The sequence below is a fragment of the Rattus norvegicus genome, chromosome 1 (genome assembly GCF_036323735.1).
Source record: "Rattus norvegicus strain BN/NHsdMcwi chromosome 1, GRCr8, whole genome shotgun sequence".
NCBI lineage: Eukaryota > Metazoa > Chordata > Mammalia > Rodentia > Muridae > Rattus > Rattus norvegicus.
This window is the reverse complement of record NC_086019.1, coordinates 88,076,756-88,096,050: the sequence shown is the minus strand read 5'-3', so window position 1 is coordinate 88,096,050 and position 19,295 is coordinate 88,076,756. Positions and strand designations below refer to the sequence as shown.

Genomic DNA, 19,295 nt, shown 5'->3' with positions numbered 1-19,295 from the left:
GACCTGTTTTATATGCCATTCTGAGACAAGGTCTCACTGTAATGCTCCAGAGGCCCTTGAATTCAATGATCCCTGTGCAGGGGTTGGGCGAGACACGGCTAAGTATCTTCAGAGCATGTATGTGTGTGTACCTTGGGGCAGACACCTGTCCAAATGTATATGTCTACATGTTGTTAGGTTTCAAACCCAGGCACCAGTGGCTGAGGTGCTTATCTAACACATCAAAGAGGACTTGGCCACCAAGTTCTCCCTGCAGTACCTCAGCTCCTACCCGGCCCTCCTGGCTAGCATACCCTATCCCCAAAGCTGAACTTCTCCAGCCCAGGGCTGAACTGTTGGACTGCAATCCGACCATCTTAGTTAACCACTCTCTTTGCACCTGTAGGCTGTACCTGGTTCACCTCTCTCCCCTCCCCGTCTCCCGACATGGCCCAAGGTCATGTGCAGTCTGGACTCTCCCAGAGGTCCCTGCTTCCGGCTGCACACTACCACATGTGTATAATAAACTCTTCTCAGCATGCCTAGGGACATTCATGGTCCCTTCCTTTTCCTTTTTTAATTTCTCTTTTTTTTTCATTCATACACATGTTTCTTAGGATTCTGTATTCTACCCTCCCTCCTTAAAAATATACACAGAGGGCCAGACGTGGTGGCACACACCTTTAATTCCAGCACTTAGGAGGCAGACACAGGTGGGTCTCTGTGAGTTCGAGACCAGCCTAGCCTGCAGAGCGAGTTCCAGGCCAGACAGCACTACCCAGTGAGATCCTGTCTCAAAAAGGAAAATGTGCACACGCCACCCCCTGCAAGTCAGCAGACCCCGAGACAGAAGCCCACCCCACAGCAGTTGAGGTAGAGTGGGTTGTTCCAAATGCCTGGAGTCGGGTCTGACGCTCACACAGTGTTCCTGCCCCCAGCTGATCCAGCAGCTACATTTGAAGGAACAGAGAGATTCAGATAACTGTGTTGCCCCCCATCAGACCTTATGAAGGAGGATGTGAATGGAGGCTAAGCCTGTAATTTCAGCACTCAGGAAGCTGAAGCAGGAGGATTGCAGGGAGTTAGCTGGAGGCCAGCCTGTGCTACAGAATGAGACCGCTTCAAATGGGGTTGGGGATTTAGCTCAGTGGTAAAGCACTTGCCTAGCAAGTGCAAGGCCCTGGGTTCGGTCCCCAGCTCTGAAAAAAAAAAAAAAAAAAAAAAAAAAAAAAAAAAAAAAAAAGACTGCTTCGAATAAAAGAAATGAGACCTTGAAAGATGGTTCAGTGCGTAGAGGCACTTGCCTGTATGTCCAAGGACCTCAGTTCAATTCCTGGCATCTGCATGATGGAAAAAAAGAAGAAACTCCCTCAAGGCTCTCTCTCTTGCACGCGCACACGCACACACACACACACACACACACACACACACACACACACAGAAGAGAGAGGAAGAACTAAAAACACCTTTTCTTTTCTTTTCTTTTTCGGAGCTGGGGACTGAACCCAGGGCCTTGTGCTTGCTAGGCAAGCGCTCTACCACTGAGCTAAATCCCCAACCCTAAAAATACCTCTTCATTTAAAAGAACAAAGAAACTTGAATACATGATTGGGCTGGGGTGTGGCTCCAGTGGCAATGCCCGCCCTGGATGTTTGTAGTCCTGGATTGACCCCAGCGCCATGCACACTAGGTGTGGTGACGATTCCAGCACTGGGGCCCGGAGCCAAGAGGATGAGAGAAGTTCTAGGCTGGGTGGCTCATCCTTGGCTGTATAAAACACAGCTTGAGCTACCTGACACTGGTTACTAGCCTGAGCTACCTGAGACTCTGCCTCGTGAATAGTCAAGTAAAAATAAGGTAAACTCACAACGACAAAAAAAAAATTGCAGCACCTACAAATTCCCTGCCCTGTGGGGGGACACAGGGCAGCCTCACCCCACCCCTGAGACCAACACTTGGGAGGCGACATGCTTGGTACAGGGCACTGGCTCATCTGAGACCAAAGTGGCTTCAGGAGCCAAGTAAGCCAGAAACAGTGTGCTTCAGACAGGGGGAAGAGCACACACAAACCTCAGGAACTGAGGCACAGCAGAGAGGGGAGACTGGGACAGGGATGACGGACAGGAACCACACATCACACCATTTTGTCCCTCTGAATCTCCATGGGCACCACCTCTGGGAGGACTCCAGGATTGCAAAGGGTAACTGAGTCAGTCAATTCAACCCTGGCCTAGGGGGCGGAGACAGGCTACCAAGTCTACCAGAGGGCGGAGGACAGGACAAGGACACTCAGGCATTGCCATAGACAGACCCTCTTGTCAAACCACAGGAACACCCACAGACATCCTGGCTCACAGAGGTCAGCAGGGCTAGGGCTGGGATGTGACCCGAGGGCTTGTGGGAAATGAGGAATGCAGGGGCAAAGGTTTAGCCAAGGGAAGACCAGAGGACTCTGTATGCATGAAGGCCAGGTGATGACATTTTAGGAGAGAAAAGCACAGAATCAGGCATGGTAGGTAGTTGGGAGGTAGAAGCAGAGGGACAGGTAGTAGAGCTAGCCTGGGCTACAGAGCGAGTCCTTATCTTAGAAAGACTAACCCATGCTAGCAATCCAATGAATTCTAGGCCAGCCTGGGCTACATAATGATTCCCTGACTCAAAACGAAATAACAGGGCTGGAGCGATGGCTTGGCAGTCAAGAGCATGTTTCTGTGTGCTCTGTGCTCTGTTCTCTGCCCCCCTGTGTGTATAGACACTTGTCATATAAGGTGGTGGTGAGAGGTGGTGTCTCTCTGTGCAGGTGTGTGTCTAGGCTCTAGGTGCTTGTGGGCTGCTACTTGTGGGCAGATGTCTGAGTGGCCCTGTGGTGGCATTTTGGGTGTCTGAGCTACTGTGTCAGGGTCTGAGGGCTTTGGGACAGCCAGAGTGGGTGACTGTGTGTCTCTTTTATTCCCAGGAAAGGAGAGGAGAGGCTGAGGTGGGCAGAAGACTAAGGGGTCACTCCCTGTCTGCTGCCTGAGCCGAGTCATGGGCTGCCGGTGGCTGCTTTGTCATCTCTGAGTACCTGTCCCTCCCTCCTGGCAGGAGTAGACAGAGGGGATGTGGGGAACCTGGTGGGAGGTGGTTTGAGGCCAGGCTTTTGTCTGGCAATCTCTGTCATCACCTGTTAACACCCCCCAAGTCCCTTTAGCCTTATGTGGTGCCCCACCATCTCCCCATTATTGGTGTAGAGAATCAAGTATCTTTTGGCTGGTGTTGGAAATCACACCTTGTCCATGGTGTTCTGGTGTTAGCCCTGAGTTTTCCTCTCTGGGTCTGTGAGATTCAACATCACCACCACCACCGCTGCCGCCATCATTATTTTGAGACAGGGTTTCTTCTGCATAGCCCTGGCTGTCCTGGAACTCAGGCTGGCCTAGAATTAAGAGACCTGCTTGCCTCTGCCTCCCAGTTGCTGGGATTAAAGGCCTGGACCCGTCACTTTTGGTGAGATTCAACATATTTAAAGTGCTTCTTGGGGTAAAGAAATTGCTTAGTGGTTAAGAGCTCTGGCAGCTCTTACAGAGGACCTGGATTTGGTTCCCAGTATCCACATAGTAGTTCTCAACCAACTCTAACTTCAGTTACAGGGAATCCAATGACTTTTTCTTTTAACTTCTGTGGGCACCAGGCACACACAGGGTGCATGCGCACACATACATGTAAAAACCCAACAAAACAAAACACTCACACACATAATATAAAATAAGTAATCCTAAAAAATGAAAAAGCAATTAAAGAGCCTCTTTGTTTTCTTCTTTAGATTTTGGACTGGACCAGGAATTATGGAATAGTTTCCGCCAAGACTGAAACATTCCATTTGGCAGAGAAGTGTGTTAAACAGGAAGGTAAAAGACTCACAGTAGGAAGTCCCTGAAACTGATCATATTTACTAAGACTCACTCCCCCCCAACAGAGTAAGCCATAAAAGCTAAGAGTCTCCCCATTTCTAAGATGGAAAGATTCCAAGCTGCAAAGGAGACCCTGACAACAGACCAGCTACTTGGAAAACTCAGAACCCAGCCAAGCTGCCTGCAAGAGGTTTAGTTCAACTGAGGCACCCTCCAACCCATGCTCCAGTCTTCAGGCTGTGCAAGGTGCTCCAGCTTCCCGGCTTTGTGAACTGTCACTCATGCTGGTGTGGGCTTTGGTAATGCAGCTGTCTTTGGGTGACTTCTGCTCCTGTAAGTCACCTCTTATCCATGCATATCCCTGGAAGTAACTCCAATAGAAAACTCATTGGGTCAGCAAGTTGGACTTTGGTCTGTCCTGAGCTGGCTCCCTATTTGGGGTGAGTAGCCCTCTGTGTGTGTGTGTGTGTGTGTGTGTGTGTGTGTGTGTGTGTGTGTGTGTGTGAGAGAGAGAGAGAGAGAGAGAGATCCCATGGAAAACTTTCCTTTCCCCAGGCTTGGTCTAGGGGTCTCCCAGGCTTTTTGCAGTTGCTGGTGGCATCTCTGTTAGTGGGTGCTTAAGAGTCAGGACCCTGACCAGCGATGCAGCCAATGCAGCCAATGCAGCCCATGCAGTTATGCAGACGCAGAGGGCTCCCTAGTGTGCAGGAGGCCCTAGGTTACATCCCCAGTAACACATAAACCAGGCTGGCAACAGAGGTGAGAGCAAGATGTTTATGGTCATCCTTGGATACATAGTAAATTCCAGTCTTTGTTTTAAAAACAAGCAAACAAACAAACAGGACATAGGATCAGATGTGTTCCCTGGCTGGCATGGTGGAACAGAATGTGCCTTTAAGTCCAACACTCAAGAGGTAGGGGCAGCCTGGTCTACAGAAAGAGTTTCAGGCCAACCAATGCTACAGAATGAGGCCTCATCTAAAAAACAAACAGAGAGAAAGGAAAGGGGGAAAGGGGGAGAAAAAGGAGGATGTTCACAATAGAATATCTACATCTACATCTACATATATGTATACATATATATATATATATATATATATATATACACATATAATCTTTCCTCTGGGTTGGGGCTAGAACCCAGGACTTTATAAATGCTAGACATACATTCTACTTTAAGACTTTAAGCTACCCTCCAGCCCTCATATCCCCTTTTATTTAAATTTATTAATATTAACATTATTACATATGCGTACTGGTTGGTTTCTGCCTCTACACACGTGTGGAGGTCAGAGAACAACGTTTAGGAGTTATTTCTCTCCTTCCACTGTGATTCCCTGGGATGGAACTCAGGTCGGCAAGTGTGTGTGTAGCAAGCTCCTTTACCTGTGAACAGTCTCGCTGGAGCTGACATCTGCTGCTTGCTAAACACATGCCACCAATAACATTAACACTTTTTTTTTTTTCAGAGCTGGGGACCGAACCCAGGGCCTTGTGCTTCCTAGGCAAGCGCTCTACCACTGAGCTAAATCCCCAACCCCATAACGTTAACACTTTATTTATTTATTTATTTATTTATTTATTTATTTATTTATTTATTTATTTATTCTAGAAAGGGTTTCTCTGTGTAGCCCTGGCTGTCCGGGAACTCAGTCTGTAGGTCAGGCTGGTCTTGAACTCACAGAAATCCTCTTGCTTCTGCTGGTATTAAAGATGTGTGCTGCTGCCACCACTATCACCACCAGACACCACCAATTATTATTGTTCTTAATTACACACAGTTTTTTTCTGCCTTCTGGGCTAAGCGGAATGGCAGGCTTTCAACACCATCAAGCCTGAAAACTTCACCCGGTGTGGGTTCCTACCTGCTCCAATTCTGCAGGTTCCCCAGATTCAGGGACAGGGAGGGGGGGTTGCGGGGAGCCACCTATCTCTGCTTAGCTGTGAGTACTGAAGCTTTAGATCAGGGAGGGAGAACATTTTCCAAGCTCACCGACTCACATAGAATCCGGGACAAAGCTAATGGTGAGGGGACTGCATCCTTACCCATACCTACACCTGGGAATATCACAGACCCTCCAACTTCTCCTGAGCCTCAGTTTCTCCACCTAGACTGATTACTCCCCTCTCAACAGATTCTGCACTGGGGACCTTGCTCTTTTTCACCAGCGGGGGCGCTGCAAAGACTTGGGGAGGGTGAGGTCCCAGGGGTATAATCAGGCCTGGGGATCTGGGGTTGCACCTTCTCCAACCCGGGTCAGCAGGGGCATTCCCAGGGAGTTCAGGTGCCTGTCAATCTCAGCCTCCCGGACAGCGTGGAACTGCGCACGCGCGGGCGGGTTCCGCACGGCGTAGCGGCGGGCGCGCGCCGGAGCGAGGGATTCCCTCTGACGTCATTGCTAGGATACCAAACAAACAGTCGGCCGCGCCGGCCGAGCTCCTTATATGGCTAATTGCGTCACAGGAACTCCGGGGAGGGCGGGGCGGGATCCCCTCCCGCGGAGCCCCTCAGAACACAGTCTTGGAGACCCCCGAGACCCCCAGGGTTACTCTATGGGCAGGTGGCAGGTGCACGAGGCCCTGGGGGTCTCCACAAGGGGCTCAGGAGGCGGGAAGGGAGAGTTCGGGAGGTTTGTGCATGGAGTTGCGGGTGACGCAAGCAGGGGGGCGGGTCCCGGAGGCATAAATTCAGCTCCGGGCTCCCGGTTTCATTCATAAGACTGGAGCGGCTACGCCGGGGACACGCGGAGTCGGGGCTTGCTGGACTTGACTACTGGTGACTCTTTCTTTTTCTTCTTCTTGGAGGCCGTGAATAATTTTATAGATATATACATTTTTTTTTAACTGGAGAGAAAGTTTTGTGGGTTTCCTTTTTGCAAGACTCTTTCTAGATCGTTCTTCTGATTCGTCCGGGGGATAGACTTACTTTCTGTGGGCTTCTGGATCGTGGCCCTCTGCTCTCCCTCATTTCTTTGGACGCCTGGACGGGATTAGAAAGGTATCTGAATCGCACGCTGCACCGCGGCACTGCCCGGCGGGTTTCTGGGCGGGGAGCGATCCCCGCGTCGCCCCCCGTGAAACCGACAGAGCCTGGACTTTCAGGAGGTACAGCGGAGGTCTGAAGGGGACCTGGGAGCGCAACAGAGGGAACTTGCATCGAAACTTGGGCAGTTCTCCGAACCGGAGACTAAGCTTCCCCGAGCAGCGCACTTTGGAGACGTGTCCGGTCTACTCCGGACTCGCATCTCATCCCACTCGGCCATAGCCTTGGCTTCCAGAAGACCTCAGCGTGGTCACAGGGGCCCCCCTGTGCCCAGGGAAATGTTTCAAGCTTTCCCCGGAGACTACGACTCCGGCTCCCGGTGTAGCTCATCACCCTCCGCCGAGTCTCAGTACCTGTCTTCGGTGGACTCCTTCGGCAGTCCACCCACCGCCGCCGCCTCCCAGGTAAGTTCTAGATCTCAAAGATGCTACTTTTGGTGGTTGTGCGAAAAAAAAAAAATGTTTCTTTCAGGCTAAAGTGTGGATTGAGCATCCTCTCAAATAGAGACGCGCCAAAAACCCAGGATCTAGGAATCCAATAGACTCGGTTTGCACTTTGGTTTTTGTTGTTTGCAAACTGCAAAGAATGGAGTGATGTTTGCAAAGGGTTATTTGCGCGGAGCGCGGGAAAGGAATGCAGCTGGGCAAACGTTGGCGATGCCCTGTGCAAAGTATATACGCGGTGGTTAGCAGAAGCTGAGAACTTTTAGCCGAAATCCGGCTCCCTAAGCCAAAGCTAGGCAAGTAAGGGAAGAAAAACAAAACAGGAAAAATCCCAGAGAAGCTTCCAGTAGCCTCCTCTTCTTCCCTCCTCCTTCCAAGCGCGGACTGCAGGTCCGCGGTCACCCTCCACCCTGCAATAGTTCGGGCCTCGAACCCCGGTCACGCTGCCTCCGCCTCCTGCGCGGAGACGTAACGGGGGACCCGTGCGTAAAGGCTGACGCGCTGGAATCCTCCGTCTGACGCGGGGCACGCACGGCGCGCGGCGCCCCCTCCGCCCGCCCCGCCCCTGACGTCCCGGGCACGTTCTATTTTGGAACGCCGAGGCCACGTTGCTAAGGGAGGGGGCAGCGCGGCTTTGTGATTGGCTGTCGCGGAGCTGCCTTTAGCCAATCAACGTTCCCTTCCTATTTGTAGAGCGTAGCTCCTTTCCTTGCTTTTTGTGGTTCTTCCCGTGTTGGGGGGGGGGGGTGGTCTCCAAAGGGAGAGCTAGGGGATTCTTGTCAGGATCCGGCGACTCGATGCCACCCTGTGGGTCTGCGAGGACTTTCTTTGGACCTGGTCCCTCTGTTGTCATAAGCTAGAGGCTTTTGGCTCAGTGTTAGCTCCTGTAAGGGGAATTGAAGGTCGTCGTCCCTTCTCCAGGCACATATATACGTGCGCCCTGAGCTCTGGATACTTAGTCCTCCCGAGGTGTTCAAACCCTAGATGGGCTAGCCTACCGAGTGGCAGCCAGGTGGTCTCTAAAAGGTCCGCCTTCTCCTCGTTCCCAGGGCTCTGGTTGGCCAGGGATTCAGCCCTTCCCTCGCCACGCCCCCTAGAGTAGTTAAGCCTCTAGGATTCCACTTGCGGGGAAAGGGGTGGGGGGTAATGGACGCTTCTTGGGTTCGGGGACGCAGATCCTATGTCACCGCATCCCCTGCAAAACAATCTGAGAGATTCTCGCTGTCACTTTTCTCTCCCTATCAGTCCACTGAAACCTGTCAGTCTCACTGGGGAAGAGACAGATACTCGGGAGGGATGCCCTCAACTCTTAGGCCAGTCCCCCAACACCGTTGGAACTGGGATCTCCGCCCCTGCGGGAGCCCTCATGCAGTGGGGGGGGTGTTTGTGTGTGAGTGGAGGAGAGGAAGGCTTGGGCTAAGGCCTCTCCCTCTCCCTCCCTCTGTGGTGGGGGTGGGGTGTTTTGGCTGTGTGTGTGAATGTCTGTGGCTCCATCCCGGGAGGTTTTGTCACCAGGTTCTGTCCAGCCTCCTCTCCCACCCCCCCCCACACCTAAGAGTCACCAACCCGGGGTGTGATTCACCACCCGCTGGAACCGTGCAACCTTTCCCCGAGGAAGAAGGAGGAGGTAGAAGGCAGTTGAACAGAATCCTCTCATTAACCACTGCGTCACGGTGTAGTGGAAGGGTGGGTGTTGTGGCTTTTTGCCTGTGACACACACATCCACACCCGCTCACCCTGTGCTCACTCACAGGGGTCGGTGTGTGTTATGTGTGTTGGGCGTTTGTGTGTCGGTGGCTTTGTTTGTGTGTCTACGCCTGTGTGTGTATGTCTCACCCCGTAGGAGTGCGCCGGTCTCGGGGAAATGCCCGGCTCCTTCGTGCCAACGGTCACCGCAATCACAACCAGCCAGGACCTTCAGTGGCTCGTGCAGCCCACCCTCATCTCTTCCATGGCCCAGTCCCAGGGGCAGCCACTGGCCTCCCAGCCTCCAGCTGTTGACCCTTATGACATGCCTGGAACCAGCTACTCAACCCCGGGCCTGAGTGCCTACAGCACTGGTGGGGCAAGCGGAAGTGGTGGGCCTTCAACTAGCACAAGCACCAGTGGACCCGTGTCTGCCCGCCCAGCCAGAGCCAGGCCTAGAAGACCCCGAGAAGAAACAGTAAGTATAAGGCCCCAGGAGTTGGTGTGGAGGAGTCTAGGGATGTGGGCTCAGTTGGTACAGTGCTTGCTAGCATGCATGAAGTAGATGCCCAGTACAGCATATAGCAGGCATGGTTGTGCAGGCCTGTAACCCCAGCTCTCCTGGAGGCAGGAGGAACAGGAGTTCAAGGCCAGCCTGTGTTACTTATTGAATCCAGCCTGGACTGCAAGAGATCGTTATTTTAAAAAGTTGGCCTGAGGGGTGAGGGAAGTAAAAGCAGGTGACAGTACTTTTGTCACTATTCAGTTGGGGGGTTCCTCTGAGGTCTCAAGCCTGCAGGAACTTTATCATTCCTGCCACTGAGGAGTAGGGGTTGTTATTTGAGGTTCGAGAGGAAGAGGAGTTTTCTCAGGGCTGATAGAGGTACCCCCAGATCTCATGGTCCTTTTCTCTTTGACTCAGCTTACCCCAGAAGAAGAAGAAAAACGAAGGGTTCGCAGAGAGCGGAACAAGCTGGCTGCAGCTAAATGCAGAAACCGTCGGAGGGAGCTGACAGACCGACTCCAGGCGGTAAGGAGGGGTTTGGGGGTGTCTCAAGGCTGTGCTGAGAGCTCTCTGCCTTGTTCTTCCCCCATTTCTCACTACGCCTGTGTCCTAAATGAGGAACACCCCTCTTAGGGAGCAAGGGTCAGTGCAACCTGAAGAAGCTCTATGCGCATGCTCAGACCCGTGCCCGCTTACTTCCGACTGTTCCCCACTTTCCCTGGGTATGTCCCCACATGTCACCCTCCTGGCTTTCTCTACGCCTAAGGAGACAAGCTGGAGGAGGTAATTCTCTCACCTTCCTTGGCTAAAGAATAATCCATTTTGCCTCCCTGCCTCCATTTTTTTTTTCTGAGATGAGGAACTTCCTGGGTAGTTCAGTCCCCCTACCCCAACTTAGTAGCCTCAAGTCTCAGTCCCTGGCTGAGATGCCATCATCCAGGCTGGCTCCTGTTCGAAACTATTTTGTGCTAAGTCAGTTCCTTACCTGCTACCCCAGCTCTCTACAGTTCTCCTGAACTTGAGCTGGTGATGCCCACCAAACCCCCTTCTTTCTCTCTTCTACCTCAGTGTACCCCCCCACCTGCCTGCAGGGTGCCCTCTTACCCCTTGAAACCAGGGCGTGTCTCTGATTTCCTGTTGGGAGGCTGAATGAGATGGGTAACAGAACCACCATAAAAACAACACATAAGCATTATTTACTGATTCAACAAACTTTAATGTTTTTCTTCTTTTCTCTTAAAAGTTATTTCGTTCATTTACTATTTACCTATGTTTGAGTGAGTGCTGGTGCGCCACAGGACGTCAGAGGGCAATTTTTAGAGTTGGGTCTCTCCATGTTGTGGGTCTCAGGAATCGAACCCACTTTTCTAGGCTTGCTGACAATCTCCTTGACTCAGTGAGCTGCATTGCCCCCTTCGCCCTTTTAAAGCAGAGGACTCCTTAGTACAGGCTGGCCGCAAAGAAATAGCCATCTCTCCCTTGCCTCAGTCTCTGAACGTTGTGATTACCCGTGTTCACCATCACACCAGGCTTGTAGTTCTTGCCCATCAGAGACTTCCATTCCTGCCTAGCCTTTTCCCAACCATCTCTTAGTCTGATGGGGAAACTGAGGCACCGAGTGGCATAGTCTACCAGGAGTTCCTCTTAGGGGATGTTCCCCTCAGTTGGGAGGGAGCCGTCCAGGCCCCTGGATCAGCAGCTAGAATGTGTGTGGGGGTTGAGGTGGGTGAAGCCACCCTGTGTGGTCACTGACCAGCATCCCTGCTTTCTCTTGTCTCCTATGACCTGCCTCCTGCTGGGCTCCATTAGGAAACGGATCAGCTCGAAGAGGAAAAGGCAGAGCTGGAGTCGGAGATCGCCGAGCTGCAAAAAGAGAAGGAACGCCTGGAGTTTGTCCTGGTGGCCCACAAACCGGGCTGCAAGATCCCTTACGAAGAGGGGCCGGGGCCAGGCCCGCTGGCCGAGGTGAGAGATTTGCCAGGGTCAACATCCGCTAAGGAAGACGGCTTCGGCTGGCTGCTGCCGCCCCCTCCACCACCGCCCCTGCCCTTCCAGAGCAGCCGAGACGCACCCCCCAACCTGACGGCTTCTCTCTTTACACACAGTGAAGTTCAAGTCCTCGGCGACCCCTTCCCCGTTGTTAGCCCTTCGTACACTTCCTCGTTTGTCCTCACCTGCCCGGAGGTCTCCGCGTTCGCCGGCTCCCAACGCACCAGCGGCAGCGAGCAGCCGTCCGACCCCCTGAACTCGCCCTCCCTTCTTGCTCTGTAAACTCTTTAAACAAACAAAACAAACAAAACCGCAAGGAACGAGGAGGAGGAAGAGGAGGAGAGGGGAGGAAGCGGTCCGGGGTGTGTGTGAGGACCCCTTGACTCTTCTGTCTGACCGCCTGTCGCCTCTGCCATCGGACTTGACGGAAGGACCTCCTTTGTGTTTTGTGCTCCGCCTCTGGTTTTCTGCGCCCCGGCGAGGCCGGAGAGCTGGTGACTTTGGGGACGGGGTGGGGCGGGTGCACCCTTCCTGCAGATAACTTTGTCCTGTTACTTCAACCCACCTTCTGGGGATAGATGCTGGCTGGCTGGGTGGGTGGGGTGGGATGCGACGCCCACCTTTGGCGTCCTGCGTGAGGCTGGAGGGGAAAGGGTGCTGGGTGTGGGGTACAGGGTGGGTTGAGGTCGAGCTGGCATGCACCCCCAGAGAGACCCAACGAGGAAATGACAGCACTGTCCTTCTCTTCCCTACCCACCCATCCACCCTCCAGGGTGCAGGGTGACCAAGATAGCTCTGTTTTGCTCCCTCGGGCCTTAGCTGATTAACCTAACATTTCCAGGAGGTTACAACCTCCTCCGGGACGAATTGAACCCCCGACTGAGGGAAGTCGATGGCCGCTTTGGGAGTCTGCTAACCCTAATTCCCCGCTGATTCCAAAATGTGAACCCCTATCTGACTGTTCAGTCTTTCCCTCCTGGGAAAACTGACTCAGGTTGGATTTTTTTCTCATCTGCTACGGAGCCCCCTTCCAACTCAGGCCCGCTCCCACCCCTGTGCAGTATTATGCCATGTCCCTCTCACCCCCACGGGCAACCCAGGCGCCCTTGGCCGTCCTCGTTGGGCCTTTCTGGTTTTGGGCAGCAGGGGGCGCTGCGACGCCCGTCTTGCTGGAGCGCTTTATACTGTGAATGAATGGCCAGATTGCTGGGTGCGCCGGATGGGATTGACCCCCAACCCTCCAAAGCCTTCCCTGGGCCTCTCCTTCTTCCACTTGCCCCCTTCCAACCCTTGACAGGGAGTTAGACCCGAAAGGAGTGACTGCGATGCATCCCGGTGGCCTTCTTGCTCAGGCCCCAGACATTTTCTCTAAGTCCTTCGCCTTCCCCAGCCTAGGACGCCAACTTCTCCCCATCCTGGGAGCCCCGCATCCTCTCACAGAGGTCGTCGAGGCAATTTCCAGAGAAGTTTTCAGGGCTGAGGCTTTGGCTCCCCTACCCTCGATATTTGAACCCCCAAATATTTTTGGACTGGCATACTTCAGAGGGGGCTGAGTTCCCACTATCCTAATCCATCCAATTCCTCCAGCCCCGAATATGGGTTCTGGCTTTTCCCTCCAGCTTTCACCTCGTGAGAATTCCACGAGTCAGATTTCTATTTTTTAATATTGGGGAGATGGGCCCTACCGCCCCCCCCCGTGCTGCATGGAACATTCCATACTCTGTCCTGGGTCCTCGGTTCCAAGCCTAATCCCAACCCCCAACCCTCAGCTATTTATCCCTTTCCTGGTTCCCAAAAAGCACTTATATCTATTATGTATAAATAAATATATTATATATGGGTGTGCGTGTGTGTGCGTGCGTGCGTGCGAGCTTCCTCGTTTGCAAGTGTGCTGTGGAATTCAAAATCGCTTTTGGGGATTTGAGTCAGACTTTCTGGCTGTCCCTTTCCTAACTTGTCACTTTTTTTGTTGTTGTCTCAGCCCCTCTGGCTGTTGGAAACAGCCTCTTCCTTTCCTTTTATCTTTTTTCAACTCTGTCTCGCTCAGACCACTTCCAACATGTCTCCTCTCTCAATGGCCCTGACCTCCCGTCTGTCTGTTAATTCCGGATTTGTCGGGGACATGCAATTTTACTTTTGTAAGTAAGTGTGACTGGGTGGTAGATTTTTACAATCTATATCGTTGAGAATTCTGGGTGGATATGTCTGATCAGATGAAGGGCCTCCTGCCGCTGCCGACCACAGTTCATTGACTCCATAGCCCTCACCCAGGCTGTATTTGTGATTTTTTTTAAATTTTGTTGTTTTGTATTTTGCACTTGACCCCGGGGGTGCTGGGGCAGTCTAGCACTGAACAGTTCCCCTCCCCCCTTGGTTCTGCACTGTCGCCAATAAAAAGCTTTTAAAAAAAATGTATCCTTCAGGCCAAAGTGTCTGTTTTTCCCTGGGCACCTATTACACGTCTTCCTTTCAGTAAGACAGAATTTGGACTGCAAGGGAGATCTTGCAGGCACTTAGTGGGACGCCTAAGGAATCAGGACCTACAGCGGGACTGAAGGGAACCGGACACTTGCTAGGTCTTCTCTTGTTCCCAGGCTGTGCCATCTACTTGGAAAAGTAAGGGGCAGAAAAGTTTAAGGTACGGATTTGGTGAAGGGTCTAAGAGACTTCCTAGTCGGGAAAGAATTTATTCAGGACCTTAGGTGTGCAATGGCTTCAGCAACTAAGGCAGTGTAAGAGCTGGGACCTTTGTAAATCCTAGCGTTTGGGAGGTGGAGGCAAGGCGATCAGGAGTTCGATGTCACGTGGATGATAGATACCAGGTCCAAAGATCTGTTATGGGGAGAGGACTTGGTACACCAGGGGAGCCAGAGGTTCGTGGTGAGGGTAGCAGAGAGCACGTGGAGACTGAGAGTTAGCTCCAGGGAGATTCTACAGGCAATGACGTTCTGAGAATGCAGACGCCCTTTTGAAAGCACTAGAGAGCCGCAGCAGGTTTTGAGCAGAGTTAGGTTTGCTTTAGGTGGTCTCTTCTAGCTCATCCCAGGCTGAGGAGGACGCTGAGGGTTTCAAGAAGGATCGAGAATGGGAAGCGGAGGAGAGGAAGGATCCAAGAGGCATGGAGAGGCAGAACACATGTCTCTTCTTTAAGAGCAAGCCTGCGAAGGATAACTCGCTGCGGGAGGAGATGCTCACCAATCGGGTGGTCTGGGGGATTCTTGGAAAAGAGGAAGAATGTGCTCGAGCCTCGGTTACCCCTTTCTCTATCTTCTGTCAGCTTGTCCATCATCAAGCTTGTGTCTCAAGGTCACCCAGCTTAGGTCTCCTTGTGAGATGGCCTTATACGCTCGAGTTCATTAAATACGAATTGCCTGGCGTCGTGCTCTCTCCACTCAAAAGACCAGGGCCAAAGGTGTGATCACAACTGTATCCTCATTACTGCTCCAACGCAGAGGCTGGACTGAGCCGGAGTGAACAAATGAACAAATATATCATTAATAAGTGCATGTGTGACTAAATGCATAAGCGAGCAGATGACTGGATGAGCAAATCCTTGAAGGAGAGACAGCAAGGATACACAGGAACATCCTAGAACTGTGGAGACTAATTTAAATCCATTTTTGATAGGTATTTGATCGGAAATTTCTGAGAAGAAAAATAAGTAACTACGAAGGGAGAATAAATGAGAATAGAGGTGGCTTACGAAGGGAGAATAAATGAGAATAGAGGTGGCTTACGAAGGGAGAATAAATGAGAATAGAGGTGGCTTACGAAGGGAGAATGGTTCGCCGGGAGCAAAAGTGGGATAGATACTCCCGCCCGAAAGGTGGAATTGAACCACTCTGTCGCTAAACAGCTACAGGTTTGAAGCCTGCACCCCAGACCACTGAGGATCATCCGGGCAGAGACAACTATTTTCAGACAGCTATATAAAGGGCAAATATACTAAATTTTTACACTTATGGTGAGTTTTTGTGACGTTCATCAGACGATTGATTTTAAGAGTTTCGATTTTTCTTGTACTTTTTATTTTGAATATGTCTTTTCTTTGTAAAGTGTTCCTTGAATGACCCTAGTAACTAAAACATAAGTAGCTCATTTGCATAGCGCCTTGCATTCTGGGAAACAGAGCCTAAAGTGCCTATCCCCCTGTCTAGGAGTAGAATTTTTTGCAAAGTGAAAAGTCAGTTTTATTTATTTATTTTTTTGCTTGTTTGTTTTTAAAGAAAAAACTCCCCCTGAGGCACTCGGAAGCCCCTCCGTAGCAGATTTCGAGTTTTTCTGCGAGAAGCAAGCCGCTCCTAGGGGCTGATGGCACGCGGCCGCAGAGTGACACCTGCTGTTCTTTTGTAGAACTGCAAGTGTGTAGGGAACCTAAGGAGTCCCCCTTGCGTTTAGACGCTAAAAACCATCCCTTTTTATATCCATGTGTTTGGGCCAGGGAGACTGAGGCACAGATAATACCACAGCTGAGTTCCTGTAGCCCAACTCCCTAGGGGAAATGAAACCTACACCGTTGTGGTTTGACTATGCTTGGTCCATGGAAAGTGACACTATTAGCAGGTGTGGCCTTCTTGTTGGAGGAGGTGTAACTTGTTAGAGAAAGTGTGTCACTTGGAAGCGAGGCTTTGAGGTGTCATACATATTCAAGTCTCCTGTGTTGTCTAGTCCCATCCCGGCGGTTTCCTTCTGGCTGCCTTTGGATCAAGATGTAGAACTCTCAGCTCCTCCAGCACCATGTCTGCTTGGATGCCGCTATGTTCCCACCATGATGATAATGAACTGTACCTCTCTGAAACTGTAAGCCAGCCCTAATGTGTTTTTTTGTTTGTTTGTTCGCTTTTTTTATTTCGGAGCTGGGGACCAAACCCAGGGCCTTGCACTTCCTAGGCAAGCGCTCTACCACTGAGATAAATCCCCAAGCCCCCCCCCCCTTTTTTTTTTCGGAGCTGGGGACCGAACCCAGGGCCTTGCGCTTGCTAGGCAAGCGCTCTACCACTGAGCTGAATCCTCAACCCCGTGTTTTCTTTTATAAGAGTTGAATATATATATATATATATATATATTTATTTATTTATTTATTTATTTATTTTTTCACTCTTTAGCCCTGGCCAGCCTGAAATTCATTATGCAGCCCAGGCTTGCCAGAACTTTGAGGCAATCTTCCTGCCTCAGCCTCTCAAATGCTGGTATTAAAAGCATGAGTCACAGCATGGAATTTAAATCTTCCAATGATTTATAAGAAGACAGAAAATTGGGGCTGGGGATTTGGCTCAGTGGCAGAGCACTTGCCTAGGAAGCGCAAGGCCCTGGGTTCGGTCCCCAGCTCCGAAAAAAAGAACCAAAAAAAAAAAAAAAAAAAAAAAAGAAGACAGAAAATCAGAGTTCTTTACCTACTTCACAGAGCCCTATAATCTAACCTCTTTCACTCCACAAACACCCCCCCACCCTCCTGGAACTGGTTTGAGGAATGCAGGAGACTTGGCCCTCCTTGGTTAATCCCCTCAGCCTGGTTGTCTTCCCTCCCCATGTCCGTGTGGCCCAAAGTCTCCTCTCATCCTGGTCTCAGATAACACCACCTAGTAAGGCCTCCTCTGACCTGACCCCGGTTTAAATATTAGAAAATCATCGCTCGGCTCCCCTGCCACAGACAACCAAACCACCACATTCCTTTACCTATTACCTGACTGTGAAGGTGAATGGAGGCCAAATCTTTTTCTGAGCCTCAGTTTCCCCATCAGCATAATGCGTCTGAGACACAGAATTCTCTAGAGCTGCGGTTCTCCTCATTGCTAATGCTGTGTGACCCTTTAATACATGTCTTCATTGTTGTGGTGACCACCCCCCAGTTATAAAATTATTTTCACTGATACTTCAAAACTGTAATTTTGCTATTGTTATGAATCCTAATGTAAACATTTGTGTTTCCCAATGATGTTAGACGACTCTGTGGAAGAGTCATTCCACCCTTAGAGGAGTCACAGTGAACCATGAAATACACTTTGGGTCGACTATTGGGTTGGCCTCTGGGAGGCGCTAGATGACAGTACGTCAATTCTGAAACAGTTTGTTTTTGTTTTTTGTTTTTCCGTGCCCCGAGTCGGGGTGCAGGGATGGGCCTGGGGGCTTTAAGGTTCCTGGACCCATTATTCACCAGGACTCTCCTCTCACCTGATTCTTTGATATGAACACTATGTCTCAGGAAAGATATCTTAGAAAGCATCTTTAGAAAACGTTATTTTAAACAACAACAATTGTTTCGTGCAGGTGCAAGGACAATTCGCAGAGTTGGCTCGTCCTGCTACCATGCCCATTGGAGGAATCACCTTCAGAATGGCCACCTTGCCATTCTGCCATAGGTATGTGACACGCTGCCATTGTGCTCCATGGCCTCTCCCTTGCTAAGCAAAGGGGAGGGGGACAATGGCAACAACAGCTAAGTAAGTTTAAAAAGTAGACCTGGGTTGAAGATACAAATATGCTGTTTTGGTGGTAGTGGTGGGGTTTGTTTTCTTTTGTTGGTTTTGTTTTATATTTTGGCATAGTCTTATTCTGTAACCCAGGCTGGCCTGGAACTCACTACCTAGATCAGGCTGGTCTCTGACTCAGAGAGCTGCTTACTTCTGCCTCCCGGATGCAGGGAACGATTTTTGGAAGTTAGTTTTCTCCTTTCATCTTGTGGATTCCAGGGACTGAACTCAGGTCGTCGGGCATGGCTGTAAGTGCCTTAGGCATCTCCTAGACCCTCTCGGTTTGATGAGCGCATCACTTTCCCACTACACAAACCTGTGCCTACAACTCCTACTCGGCACCTTGTTTCTGTCTCCCACGATGATAAGTACATCTAGAGGCAAGTGACACGGCAATGAACAAACACATCTTAACATTTCTGTGTTTGTCTTTGCTGTAATCTATTCTGACAAGCAATGCTGGCTTGCTTCCAAGGTGGCAAGTAACATTTCTTTACAAAAAAGATATTTGCTCTGTTTTTTTTGTTTTTTTGTTTTTGTTTTTTTTTGTTTTTTTTTTTTTTACTTACTTATGGTGCTGAGGATGGAACCCAGGACCCTTTGCAATCTAGGCTAGCTGTTTAACACTGAGCCACACTCCCAGCCCCTCACTAGGGGATTCTAGTCAGGGGCTCTACCACTGAGCCACGCCCCCATCCCTCACTGGGGGATTCTAGGCAATTGCACACCTACCCTTTCATCTTTTTTTTTTTTTTTTTGGTTCTTTTTTTCGGAGCTGGGGACCGAACCCAGGGCCTTGCGCTTCCTAGGTAAGCGCTCTACCACTGAGCTAAATCCCCAGCCCCCCCTTTCATCTTTTAAGATAACCTACCCTTTCATCTTTTAAGATAGAGTCTTACTAGAGCTTAGTTTGCCTTTGAACTATGTAGTTGACCTGGAATTCAGGCCTGGAGCTCAGTGCTGGGATTACAGATGTGTGCCATCATGTCTGTCTGCAATGTCTATGTCTATTAAACCCAAGCCTTATATATGCCAGGCAAGTGCTCATTCGGTGAACTACATCCCTAGCATGGCTCTCACAAGGGAATGACTGACATGTGGGAAACAATATCATAGAATAAAACAATAAAACCGTAGAAGCTTCTAGGATTGAGCATTTCTGCTGGATCACATTAGAAAACGTTCTTATTGTTATCATGTGTGTGTGTGTATACATGACATCATGGAGACAGTTCCGTCTCCCAATCCTTATTGCCAGTATTATTTTGTGTTTTGTTTATGTTATGTGTG

General features: G+C 50.6%; 1 protein-coding gene, 1 long non-coding RNA gene and 1 other non-coding gene across 4 annotated transcripts; 1 reads left to right on the top strand and 2 right to left on the bottom strand.

Annotated features, from left to right (window-relative positions):
- Positions 1-6,544: 6,544 nt before the first annotated feature.
- On the top strand, positions 6,545-13,727 carry Fosb (FosB proto-oncogene, AP-1 transcription factor subunit). 2 transcript variants are annotated; one of them, XM_039101873.2, is made up of 5 exons: positions 6,545-7,316; positions 9,199-9,519; positions 9,964-10,071; positions 11,356-11,511; positions 11,652-12,760. In XM_039101873.2, exons 1-5 carry the CDS (start codon positions 7,191-7,193, stop codon positions 11,652-11,654), a joined length of 714 nt encoding a protein of 237 aa, XP_038957801.1. In that variant the 5' UTR covers positions 6,545-7,190; the 3' UTR covers positions 11,655-12,760. The 2 variants fall into 2 exon arrangements, with proteins under 2 accessions (XP_038957801.1, NP_001243438.1); NM_001256509.1 differs by having other exon boundaries at positions 6,867-7,316; positions 11,356-13,727.
- LOC103691049 (uncharacterized) lies at positions 10,742-11,861 on the bottom strand. The gene is made up of 2 exons (XR_590089.2): positions 11,721-11,861; positions 10,742-11,409 (listed from the first exon to the last, which is right to left on the bottom strand). It is a non-coding gene; the product is annotated as an uncharacterized LOC103691049 (long non-coding RNA).
- A 1,624-nt stretch (positions 13,728-15,351) lies between the features above and the next one.
- Trnastop-uca (transfer RNA opal suppressor (anticodon UCA)) lies at positions 15,352-15,438 on the bottom strand. The gene has a single exon. It is a non-coding gene; the product is annotated as a tRNA-Sec (tRNA).
- Positions 15,439-19,295: the final 3,857 nt, after the last annotated feature.

Bases quoted from the DNA above. Each gene is read 5' to 3' on its own strand.
- Fosb (NM_001256509.1), top strand. From the start codon at position 7,191: ATGTTTCAAGCTTTCCCCGGAGACTACGACTCCGGCTCCCGGTGTAGC. The intron at 9,520-9,963 runs GTAAGTATAAGG...TCTTTGACTCAG, and splicing joins GAAGACCCCGAGAAGAAACA to CTTACCCCAGAAGAAGAAGA. The intron at 10,072-11,355 runs GTAAGGAGGGGT...GGGCTCCATTAG, and splicing joins TGACAGACCGACTCCAGGCG to GAAACGGATCAGCTCGAAGA.